Raw genomic sequence first — 13,151 nt, forward strand, 5'->3', positions numbered from 1 at the left:
ACCAAGAAAAAGTAATGTCAAACCTCACCTGTATATCTGTTTTCAGCCATTTGGAGTCAAGTCGAGCCTGGGCAGCCAAACAGAAAGACTCAGAGGGCATCTTTCCTCCAGCTGCCTCCCAGTTATCAGACCTACAAGTAAAACAGAAACGTTGAAGACCTAAAGCTTTTTAAAATTTCACGAAGAGCCTCAAGCAAGGTTTAATGCTGTGGAGAGAAAAATGGCAAGAAGGGAGAGAAGAATTGGGGGAGGGGAGTGAGGATGAGAGATAAGAGGGAACGATGGAGAGAAGGAGGGAGGAGAAAGGAAAAGCCTACTTCCAATATAGGTAGGATTCTTCAGGTTTTTGTAATACGTTGGCGAGTCCTTGAGAATGGACGGTCATAAGAGACCAAAGCACAATGTCATCCCCCTTCCTTTAATCCAAAAGATATACAAACAAACACAACAGAAGCCCCTCATTTCAACGACAAATGACACTAGCATGCATCTGTCGCTTTAACACCAGACCAGTGCGTGGTGCGTGAAACAAACTAAACAAAAGTCACATCTGCGGAAAAATCCACAACATCACTTAGAAATGAAAAGCCAGCCGAGACCGCACCGCTGGCGGTTCGCGCAGGCCCAGGTCCCAGCTGCCGCGCCAACGCCCGCCACCCGGGCTCGGCCGCCCTTCCGCCCCAGGCCGGCCCCGCCCCGCCGCCGGCCATCCTCGCGCCCCGGACACCAGGACCTGACTCGCTGCGGCCAGGCAGCCTCGCCCCGCCGGCGTGCGGGAACAGCCTTCAAGCCGCAGCTGGCCCCGGCCGGCGCTCGCTATCCCGGCGCCTCTCGCGGCCCGAGGGGCAGGCTGACGCGCGACTGCCGCCCCCAGCACCCAGCCAATCGCAGGAAATCAACCCCGCCAATACAGCCAATAGGGAAGAGGAACCCCTTCGCTGCTCCACCCAGCTCTCCTGCTTCCAGCAATCCTGCTCATCTTCCTTCTAGGGTCTCACAGGCTGCGGCCAGGGCCAACCGCAGGTCCCGGGAGGCGGGATTTCCGCCCCATGCACGCACGCGGTCCGGTCCCGGACTTCGCTTAGTGTTGGAGAGCTCCTGGGACTCTAGTAGACTTTGGACTGACCTTCGGCTGAACTTGACCGTGGCGAGATCTACACTTCTGAGGATACCCCTGGTGAGAGCAGCTCTACCCTTCAATAGCTTTCTCCTAATCTTGAACCACTAACAATTGAAATCTAATGCCAGTGACTGAGAACGCTGAGACGGAAGGATCTCAAATTGGAGGTCAACCTCAGCAATGTAGCAAGAAACCGACTCAAAATATAAAGGACTGAGGATGTAACTCAATGGTAGAGCGTCCCTGGGCTCGATCCCCAATACATAAAAAGAAAGAAAAATGAAATCATACTAAATATGTTCTCTGATCGTAATGGAAATAAGCAATCAACATGATGACAGGACAGCCTCTAAACATTTGGAAATTAAGCACTACATATCTAAATAATCCATGAATTAAAGAAGAAAACGCAAAGGAGAAAATATTTTAATTGAAAAAGAGTTAAAGTACGCGGCCTGTGGGCGGAACAGTAGTAGAGCTGCTTGCTTAGCATGTGCCAAAATAAAGAATACAGTATCAAAATGTGTACTAATGTTGTAAAGTGAAATTTATGGCACTAACTGCTTCTGTTTAAAAAAAGGGGGGGGGAGGTCTAAAATCAGCAATCTAAGTTTCCGTTTTAAAACACTAGAAAAAGAAGCAAAAAATTGACCCTTACATCCAAAGCAAACAGGAGGAAATAACAGAGGAACAAAAAATGAAAGAAATTGAAAACAAAAACTACAGGAAAATAATACTAAGAGCTGAACCTTAGTATTATTAGCTGAAAAGACCAAAAAAGTCCATGAATCTATAACAAGGCTGAAAAACACGGAAAACACACACACACACACACACACACAAATTACTTCTATAAGAATGCAAAAAAAGATATCACTAAAGACCCCACCAACTTTAAAAATATCGTGAGGCAATACGAGGAACAATTAATTCTATGTACATAAATTTGACAATTTATATGAAATGGACTAATTACTTAAAAGCACATCCTACCAAAATTCACTCAAAAAGAAATACATAAGCTGAATTAGCATATGTTGAATTTCCCATTAAAAACCTTCCAAACAAGGATAGGGGTGTAATTCAGTGATAGAGCACTTGCCTAGCATGTACAAGGTCCTAGGTTTGATATTCCCTACCACAAAAGAGGAAAAAAAAAAAAAAAAACTACAAAAAAAAAGAAATCTCCAGGCTCAGATTGTTTCGTTGGTCAATTCTGGCTCTACCAAATATTTAATAAAGAAACAATAATTCTACAAAAACTCTTTCAGAAAATTGAAGAGAACTAAACATTTTCATTCTATAAACTTAATATTACCCCAGTAGCAAAACCAGAAAAAGACATTACAACAATATTTTATACCCTTCTTATCCTCATGAACTTAGGTGCGAACTTGCTAGCCAACTTTGAGCAAATGGATTCTAATAACCTACAAAAAGGATAAGTTATCACAACTGGGGTTTATCCCAAGAATTTCAAAGTGGGTTTACCATTCAAAATTAAGCATAACTCACCATCTCAATAGATGCAAAAATGCTTTTAACAAATGCTAATATCTATTCATTATAAAGCTCTCAGCAATTGAGGGAAAAATAGGAAGAAAAGGAAACTCCTCAGCCTGATAATGCACATCTATGAAAACCTCAATCCAAGCCAAACAGTATTGATAAAGAAGAACAAAGTCAGAGGAGTGATATTTCCTGATATTAAAGCCTACCACACAATGACAGGAAACAAAATAGTGTAGCACATTTATAGGATAGTTTTTATAGCCAGTAGAATAGGATAGAGAACACGGACCATAACCGGAATCAACCGGTCAGTTGATTTTTTACAAGGGTGCCAAGATCATTCAATGAGGAAAAAACAAGTCTTTTCAACAGACAGTGCTGGGTGAACTGAATATCCACATGCAAAAGAATGAAGCTGGACTCCTACCACTGGACTCCAAAATTGGTCAAAGATATAAACAGAAGAGCCGAAAGTATAAAACTTAGAAGGAAACATGGAAAGAAAGCTTCATGATATTGGATTTGGCAATTTTGGCAATGAATCTTTTAATATGACACCAAAAGCACAAGCAAAAAAGAAAAAATTGAATAAAGTTTTGTATATCCCTAAAGCAATTTGGGTCCCTGCTTCTCACTGATTTACACACACCTCGGAACTCTCTGTGACTTACAGACTTTCATCAGCAACATCTTTAATATTTTTTCCATTACTGGGAATTGAACCAGGGACACTCTACCAACGAATGACATGCCCAGCCCTATTCTATCTTTTATTTTAAGATGTATTGTTGCTAAATTGTCAAGGCTTGCGATCCTCCTGCCTCAGCATCCAAAGTAGCTGAAATTACAGTTTTGTGCTTTCTAGTATTCTCATCATATTATTGTTCTGATGAAAAATCTGTTGTCCTTTGTGGAATACTGTGGCTTTTTATTATTCCACATCCATATATGTTGGCAAAAGATCAGACAACTATCTTCCTGACACTTCTAGACATGTTTTAGTCAACTTTTGCATTACTGTGACGAAAATACCTGACAAGAACAACTTAGGGGAGGACAAGTTTATTTGGAGTTCATAGTTGCAGAGGTTTCAGTCCATAGATGGTTGACTGCATGGCTCTGGGCCCAAGATAAGGCAGCATGTCATGGATTAAGGGTTCAGTGAAGGAAAGCTGCTCAACTAATGGCAGGGTGAGAAAGCAGAGAAGAGGAGAGAGGGGACACAAGACAGATCTTTCCAGGGCAGGTCCCCAATGACCCACTTCCTCCATCATGCCCCACCTGCCTACAGTTACCACCCAGTCCATTCAAACTGGGATGGACTAATTAGGCTTCAGCTCTCACAATTCCATCATTTTACCTCTGAACATTCATGCATTTACAGGAGTTTTTGAGGGATACCTCATATACAAACCATAACAAGATCATTATTCCACCTGCTTCCTATTAAATAAAGCAAAAGACAATTTATTTGAAATGCTTGCTATCCAATTATACCACCCTCTGCTCCTGATTACAATAATCCACAGTCCTTCCATCACTTCCCCACATTTGCTAAAGATTTAGCACTTGACTCATGACCTTTTCCCCATAGCTATTACAGATATTATCAAGGACTTTCATTTCAAGGAAATCACCAGCCAGTTCCATCAGCTTTTAGTCCTTTGCTGCCAAACTTTCAACCATCTTGTTTACCACCCAACCTGAGCCACTCACCACCAGGATCAGTCCTATTCACCAAATCACCTTGAAGATCATGATTGTGAGTCTCCCACTCTTCAATTACCAAATCTCATCTTTATAATTCATGTCTTCTGGTAAGTATTCCAATGATCTTTGACTCCTAGGGGAACATTGACTTGCATCCTCACTTCCCTTTTGTCAATTTAGATTTTAGATTTTGCAGCCTGGCATGTCCCTTGCCTACACTCTCTGGTCACCTTTTCCTCTCTGCCTCCATCATACTTGCCTGGCACACCTCAAGGCCAGATGAATCCACTCCACTCAGTTTGAGTGTGGCACAACTGCTGAGGCTATTGAATACCTATACAATACCCTCCTGGGGCTGCACAACCATTTGGTGCCCAAAATACAACAGGCCTGAGATAGCAAAGTAGAGAAATGGAAGAACACCCCAGAAGATGGATTAGCCCAGTGTGGGGCCCATCTGCCTCCAGACTCTCAGGTTAGAAGTAATTAAACAACCTGCTGTTGTTATTTACAGACAAAAGCACTCCAACTGATAAAACTGTTTTCACCGTGAAAATTACTACTATGAATGTATCTATAGTTTCTCCCTTCCCTTCTATTACTGAAAATAAAGCATCCAGCTTTTAGAGGTAGGCAATCAACTCTACTAGTGTGTTTTGACTATCTCCACACCTGTCAGTGACTCTGCTTGGGTATTAGTCCCTGCCTGGCCTATTCTGCTGTATCAGTTCAATCATCTTGTAAACATGCTATGAAGAATCTCCATTAAACTGGACTGGAGGTGTAGCTCAGTGGTAGAGCACTTACCCAGAATATATGAGGTCCTGGGTTCCAACCCCCAGTACCATAAAAAAAAAAATCCCTTGAATCCTGCATTCCCCTCCAGAAGTTACCCCTTTTCTCTGTTTTTATATAACAAAATTCTTTTTCAAATGGTCTCTTCTTTCTATCTTCCCTTACCACACAGGCTTTGTTCCTGCCACTTCACCAGAACACTTTTGCCAAGGTTACTAATGACTTGGTCCAATCTCATAGCAGTTGTCAGTCCTCACTATGTTTGAGCACCCAGTAGTAATGTTCACCTTTGCTTATACCTTGTTTTCAGAACCCTTTCTTCACATTTCCAGGATTCTTCCCATGTAACTGAACATTCCTCATCAGTCTCCTTATTTCCTGACCTTGCCTATTGGAGCTACCCAAGCTTATTCTTTAGTTCTTCCCTTATCAACACCCCAGAAGGCCTAATCTAATCCTATGGCCTTCAATAAGTCCAAGTTTAACATATTTCATTAAATCTAAGATGCACAGATGCCATCATTTTCTTGATCTTACAAAAAAGATGTCAAAAGACTACACTGAACTGGACTTGGTAGTACACGCCTATAATCAGCAATTTGAGAGGGTGAGGCAGGAGGAACGTAGGAACTTAACAAGAAGCCTCAGGAATTTAGCAAGACCCTAAGCAACTTAGGTATACCCTGTCTCAAAATAAATAAATAAATAAATAAATAGGACTGGGGATATAGCTCAGTGGTATAGATCCCTGGGTTTAATCCCCAGTATCAAAAAATAAGGAATATGCCATATGCCAACAGCCATTGATAATAGAGTGCATCCTAATTTCAGGAGTTTTAAAATATGGAAAATGTGTACCTCATAAATGAGGAAATAAAGTTTGTAGATCTCTACTTCTAACTTCCATAGTCCTATATCTAATGACAATTCTGCTTCCTTTTCAGACACATGAAAAGAGTGTATTTCCCCTTAAAGTGAGTCAGTGCTATTTCAGTAGGTCATATGACACTTCTGGGCTAGAGAACTGAGCTGCTGTTATGAAAATATCTGAATCTGTTTTCCATTATTTTGACAAAATAGCTGAAATAACCAAAGTATAAGGAAAAAGGTTTGTTTTAGCTCACAGTTCAAAGGTTTCAGGCCATGGTCAGCTGGATCTGTCATTGTTGGACCTGTGGTAAAGCAGAACATCATGGTATGAGTGCATGGTGAGGCAAAGCTGCACACCTCATAATGGCCAGGAAGCAGGAAAGGAAGGGGTCAGGGTCCTAATATCCTCTTTAAATGTGTGCCCCCAGTGGGCACTTACTCCAACTAGGTCCCACCTCCTAAAGGTTCTACCAACTCCAGATAGCACCACAGATTGGGAGCCAAGTCTTTAGCATGTGGACATTTGAGGTGCATTTAAAGTAGCAAATTAAGATGATTATTATAACTCCTAAGGTATCCACTGTGAAAATAACTCAAAATTATATTGTAAAAGAAATGATGGGCTGGGGATATAGCTCAGTTGATAGAGTGCTTGCCTTGCATACACAAGGCCCTGGGTTCAATCCCCAGCACCACAAAAAATAAATAAATAAAAATTTAAAAAAAGAAAAGAAATAGGCAAGGAAATTAAAATGGTACAATATCCAATTTATGTAAAATGTCAGAAATTGAGGGACCAAAAGAAAATCAGACATGTTGAAAGATAGCAAAATTACAGACTTATGTTCTACATTATCAGTAATTACATTAAATATAAATGGATTAAATTTTCCAAATGAAAAGCAGAGACTTACTTCAAGGATTTTTTTTTAATTTTATTTTGTTTTATTACATTATAGATATACATAATATTGAGGTTTGTTTTGACACAATTATACAAGTATTCAGTCCCCAGTGCTTTCCCTTTTCCCTCCCACCCCCCTCCCTGTTTCCCAATTCTTTTTATAAATATATTTTTTTTAGTTGTTGGTGGACACAATAACTTTACTTTATTTTTATGTGGTGCTGAGGATTGAACCTAGTGCTTCAGGTGTGCCAGGCAAGCTCTCTACCACTGAGCTCCAGCCCCAGGTCCCCAGTTACCAATTCTACTGATCTTTCTTCTGTTCATAGTTTTTAAAATTAGTGCATTATGGATTTACATAAAGGTAAAATTCACTGTGATATATTCATATATGTATATAGGAAAGTTTGATCAGATTCATTTACCATTTTTCCCATTTCCCATTCTCCTCCCTCCCCCTCAATTCCCTTCCTTTATTCCACTGCTCTTCTATTTTCATAGGAACACAGAGTTTGTTTTTTTTTTAAAAAGAAAACAAAACATAACCCAACAATGTGTTATCTATAAGAGATGTGTTTTAGATTCCAACATGCAAATAGATTGGAAGTAAAGGGATTTTAAAAATACCTTTCAAACACTAACCAAAAGAGCTCTTATTGCCTTACAACATACCCAAAGTAACAGGGCAAATGGATAATGGACTGGAACCTCTCAAATCATGAGCCAAAATAAACCTTTTCTCTTTGTAATTTGATTATCTCCGGTAGTTACAATAATAGAAAGCTGACTAATATACTTTCCAGTTCATGCTGTGAGGTCATTATTACCCTGATATCAAAATTAGTCAGAAATAAATTATAAGAAAATACAGAGCAATATCACCAGTGAATATGAATACAAAAGTTCTCAAAAAATGCTAACAGAATCTGGCTGCATATGAAAAGTATTAAATGCCATGACTAAGTAGGATTTATTACAGTTATGCAAAGTGGTCTCAACATACAAAGATCAAACTACATGTAGTGTATTAACGTAATACACTATATTATTAGCAAAGAGAAAAGAAATGTGATCATCTTAACAGATGCAAAAAAACAGCATTTGACAAAATCTAACACTCATTCATCATTTAGAAAAGAAAACCTGTTGGACTGGGTTTGCAGCTACCAGTTAGAGCACTTACCTAGCATGTGTGAGGCACTGGGTTTGATCCTCAGCACCACATAAAAAATAAATAAACAAAATAAAAGTATTGTGTCCATGTACAACTAAAAATGCCTAAAAAAAGAAACCCTCTAAAAAAACTTTGAATAAAAGGGAACTTCCTCATCCTGACAGAGGGCATCTACAAGAGTCACACACCCAACATCATAATTAATGTCAAAAGACCAAAAGCTGTGCTGGGGCTATAGCTCAGTGGCAGAGCGCTTGCCTAGCATGTGTGAGGCTCCAGGTTTTTATCCTTAGCACCGCATAAAAAACTAAACAAATAAAGGCATGCTGTCCATCTACAACTATTAAAAAAAAAGAAATTTAAGAAAAATGGTAGAGCACTTGCCTCACATGTGTGAGGCACTGGGTTCAATCCTCAACACCATATAAAGATTAAAACATTAAAAAATAAAAATACTGTGTTCATCTGCAACTAAAAATACTTTAAAAAAAACCCAAAAGCTTTCCCACTAAGATCAGGAACAAGACAAAGATATCTGTTCTTGCCACATTTAGTCAATATATTCATTATGAGGTTCTAGCCAGCGCAATTAAGCGTGAAAAAGAAGTAAATGGCAACCTGATTGGAAAGGATAAAGTAAAAACATCTCTATTTGCAGAGGACATAAGCTTTATATAGAAAATCTGGGGCTAGAGTGTAGCTCAGTGGTACAGTGACCAGCTCTACAAAAAAAAAAAAAATCTGGAAAAATATGCTAAGCAATTTATTAATGCTAATGAAAGAATTCAATAAGATTTAAGGATCCAGGGTCAATATCAAAAAAATCAATTGTGGGGCTGGGGTTGTGGCTCAGAGGTAGATCACTTGCCTAGCATGTGTGAGGTACTGGGTTCGATCCCCAGCACCACATAAAAATAAAATAAAGATTAAAAAATCAAATGTATTTCTATATGCTAGCTATCAAGGATTTAAAAATTAAATTAGAAGATAATTCTCTTTTAATGTCATCATTTGGTTGAGGGCCACACAAAGGAACTCTCTGGCTAGGTGTCTCCCATACAGCTGAGTGAGATCTGGAGAACTGAACAGCCTTAAATGTATAAGACTAGTACTCTCAACTGCTGAAAATCTTGGTAGAGCACACATATTGTTGGCAGCAGACGTTACACTAAAACATTACACTAGGGGGCAGCAAGCTATCAGCTTGGTAGATCACATACCTCACCAAAGGGCAGCAAACTTTTTCTGAAAAGAGCCAGGATGGAAATAATTTGAGACCTAGCTATCCATCTGATCACTGCAACAACTACTCCACACTGTTATTTTAGCATAAAAGTAGGCAGAGACACTACATAAAGGAATGGGTGTAATTATATTCCATAGTATCTTTATTTTTCCAAAAAAGACTGAGTGCCAAATTTGGTCCATAGCAGGTAGTTTGCTTACTTCTAAACTACATTTCAGATATAAAACTCTAAAGGAAAGAAGCAGAGTATCTCCTAGTTGAATAAGAGTTCCCTTACAGGGGCCAGGTCTGCTGCCAACAAGATAGTTCTTGACCTAGGAAGTTGTTTCCTGGGAATTAAGTCTCTATTAATTTGTTACACTGCATTTGTTTTATGTCCTTTGCTATTTATCTTATATTTAACAATACACCAAGTATAAAAACAAAAACGACTGACAGCTTTATGCAATCAAATGCATTTAAATTTTACTCCCACAAGGAATCTTTCTTCTTCTTACCTTGATTATCACCTTTGCAAAATGTTGGAAATATTTTGAATCCACCCATATCAAAAATATATTCATACATTTTTCCTGTTCTTTTTTAATATTTTTTAGTTGTAGATGGACACAATGCTTTATTTTGTTTATTTATTTTATGTGGTGCTGGGGATCGAACCCAGGGCCTCATACATACTAGGCAAGTGCGTCTACCACTGAGCTACAATCCTAACCCCATTTTTCCTATTCTTAAAACCCACCCCACAGATTCCCCACTGTACTTCATGAAACACATCTCCCTTGCTTTGGCTTCTAGACCTGGGGGTCCCCTGGTGCTCCAATTTGTATGATATGTGTGTGTTGATTTACTTTTATTTATTTATTGTTAGTTATTTTGAGACAGAGTCTCCCTTCATTACCCAGACTAGGCTCAAAGGATCCTCCCACCCTCTCACCCTCCCTAGAAGTTGCAACTATAGGCACATACATACCATCATGCCCGGTTTGTAGGTCAATTTGGAACAGATTATCCCAAGGCCTTTTTCAGCTCTAAAAACCTGTTATTCATTAGTTCACGTACAGGCCAGTATTACTGGCTGTGGTTAGAAATTATAGATTAAGTATCCAAGACTCACCTTGCCCAGCACCTGGTAGGCCTTGCCTCTTACAAAGGCAGAGCCACTACATCCCACTCTTCAAGGATCAGGCTTGCCAGGGGCTGACGCAGTCCTCCTCTCTAACTTGCATGCTTGCTCTCTAGGATGGGACTAAACATTAGCTTTACAAATCTAGCTGGCTCCATAGAGACCCTGAGGACATATTGGGTCATCTTAGTAGATGACCCCAGTCAAAAAGGCTATCTCTAGGGAGCCTGGTCCCTACTCAAAAGACCCAGAGGCCCATAAACCCTGACTAGAAGGTGACTCCTTCAGGAATGGCCTCTCACCCACCCCAGCTTCCCTCATGGGAAGAGAGCCGTCTTGGGGGGAGTATGGCTATGAGGGACTAATGGTCATGGGTGACCAATGTCCACCAAAAGCTGATCTTACTCTGCCTCTTCTCTGTGTAAGTATTGCTCCTCTTGGTGTTCATGTGAGTTGCTTCTTTCTTGGTGACCATGACATCTGCATACTGGAGTGAGTTGACATCCTGAGACTGCTGCTCCTGGTAGTGGGCACTATTGATTGGCTGTTGGACACTTTTATTATGCATTCCAGGTTAAGAATGTGATAAGCAGGAACCAACCAGTCATTCTTCAAGAACTTTATAACTCTGCTGACTCAGTGCATCTAGAGAGAACCAAGTTGAAGCTCTTGAAGGCTAAAATCAACCAGAACATGAGACTTTAGAATCAAGAAAGGTGTGAGTCCTGTCCTACTACCCTTAGGAGGCTTAATCAGAGTTTGCAGGCCCCATTTCTTTTATTTGTAATATCTTTTAAAAAATATTTTTTTTAAGGGTTGGGGCTGTAGCTCAGTGGTAAAGTGCTTGCCTCGAATGTGTGAGGCACTGGCTTCGATCCTCAGTACCACATAAAAATAAATAAAGATACTGTATGTTCATCTACAACTAAATAAATAATTTTTAAAAAAAAAATTAGTTGTAGAGGGACACATCTTTCTTTTTTAATTTATTTTTTAGTTTTTTAGGTGGACACAATATCTTTATTTTATTTTTATGTGGTGCTGAGAATCGAACCCAGTGCCTCATGCATGCTAGGCGAGCGCGCTACCACTTGAGCCACATCCCCAGCCCCACATCTTTCTTTAATAATTTATTTTTTATGTGGTGCTGAGGATTGAACCAGTGCCTCACACATGCTAGGCAAGCACTCTACCACTGAGCTGCAGCCCCAGCCCTTGTAATATCTTTTACGGTAACAGTGTTTATCTCAACTTCGGTACTTTAATTTTATTTCAATTTGCTGTTTTTGTTAAATTCAGATAAGGGTAATTATAAAAAATACAAGTAACAATAAATGTTGGTGAGTATGTGGGGAGAAAGTCACTTTTCATATATTGCTGGAGGGACTGCAAATTGGTGCAACCACTCTGGAAAGTAGTACAGAGATTCCTTAGAAAACTTAACGGAATTATCATTTGATCCAATTATTCCACTCCTTGGTGTATTTTTCTTTTTACTAGTAAATTGTACTGATTAGAGTTCTAAGCCATTTTCTTTCATATAGAGATGAGTCACTCCTGATTTTAGCTTCAATTTGTTTAAAATGAGAGAACTTGGAGCACTTGAAAAGCAGTTTTCTTCAAGATTTAAAAAAATTTTTTTTGAATTTGACTCACCCATATCTGATAGCATTTTTTCTTCTTCCACCTTTATTTTTTTTTAATTTTATTTATTGATTCTTCTCAAAGAACTTAGTTTTCATTGAGAAAATAAATCTGATCATATTATATAATTAGTTATTATTTACTTTTAATACCTGCACCTCAGATAGACCATTAATCTCCAGGTTATATAAAAACTAAACAAACAACAAAAAACCCCCCAAATAACCCAATCAACAAATGGACATAGGAACTGAACATGCACTTCACAGAAGAAGAAATAAGAATGGTTAAAAAATATATGAAAAAATGTTCATATATAATTAATGTTAAACATAAACAAAAAATGTTCATATATAATTGTTATTAACTACTTTTCATCTGATCATATTATATAATTGTTATTTGTTATGTATTGTATAATTATAATATATAACATAAATTGTGATGTATTACTAATTTTTAATTTATTAATAACAATAATGAACAAAACTAAAATGAGTTAAGTTTAGGGAAAACAAATTCCTTTGACAAAACAGTAGTGCTTCGGTGAATTTGAGAGAAGCATCCTAAAGAAGCATCAGGGGTTCAGAATGTGGAGAGACCCTGCCAGTGTACTTTGTAGAGAGCTTTCTGAGTGCTAATAAATCTAAAAACTAGGTAGAGTCCAGTTAAGTGAACTGATAATGTGTTGCCAATTGTTTTCCAGTAAAGTTGTCACCTGTTAATAGCTATGTAATATATTATAATAAAAATATATAAATATATGTAATAAAAATATACATTTAAACATTAAAAAAAATTCAGATAAGGGTTTTTTGTTGTTGTTGTTGTTCATTTGATTTGTCTTCGTGGTGCTGAGGATGGAATCCAGGGCTTGGCACATGCTAGGCAAATGCTTTACCACTGAGCTAGCTACATTCCAGCCCATACAATAAAGTTTAATCTTTCTAACTAACATACTGTTTGTGCCTTTCCATTTGATAAAATATGTCTATCCTTTTACCAGATACACACATGGAAAAATGTCTGAGTGGATTTCTTAATAGAAGTTAT

At 38.6% G+C, this 13,151-nt stretch overlaps 1 protein-coding gene across 13 annotated transcripts in view; it reads right to left on the reverse strand.

The window, feature by feature from the left end:
- The window catches only part of Herc2 (HECT and RLD domain containing E3 ubiquitin protein ligase 2), a 183,704-nt gene extending 182,839 nt beyond the window's left edge, over window positions 1–865 (reverse strand). For 8 of the 13 annotated variants that reach the window (XM_048793049.1, XM_048793042.1, XM_048793041.1 and 5 more), the window contains exons 1-2: window positions 318–660; window positions 29–131 (exon numbers count right to left, since the gene is read on the reverse strand). In XM_048793049.1, coding sequence (XP_048649006.1) covers window positions 29–131; window positions 318–385 — 171 coding nt within the window. In that variant the 5' untranslated portion in view covers window positions 386–660. Of the gene's footprint in view, window positions 1–28; window positions 132–317; window positions 661–733 lie in introns of those variants that run through there. The other 5 variants (XM_048793048.1, XM_048793046.1, XM_048793045.1 and 2 more) reach the window with 3 other exon arrangements.
- Window positions 866–13,151: the final 12,286 nt, after the last annotated feature.

Source organism: Marmota marmota, unplaced genomic scaffold (genome assembly GCF_001458135.2).
Source record: "Marmota marmota marmota unplaced genomic scaffold, marMar, whole genome shotgun sequence".
Lineage (NCBI taxonomy): Eukaryota > Metazoa > Chordata > Mammalia > Rodentia > Sciuridae > Marmota > Marmota marmota.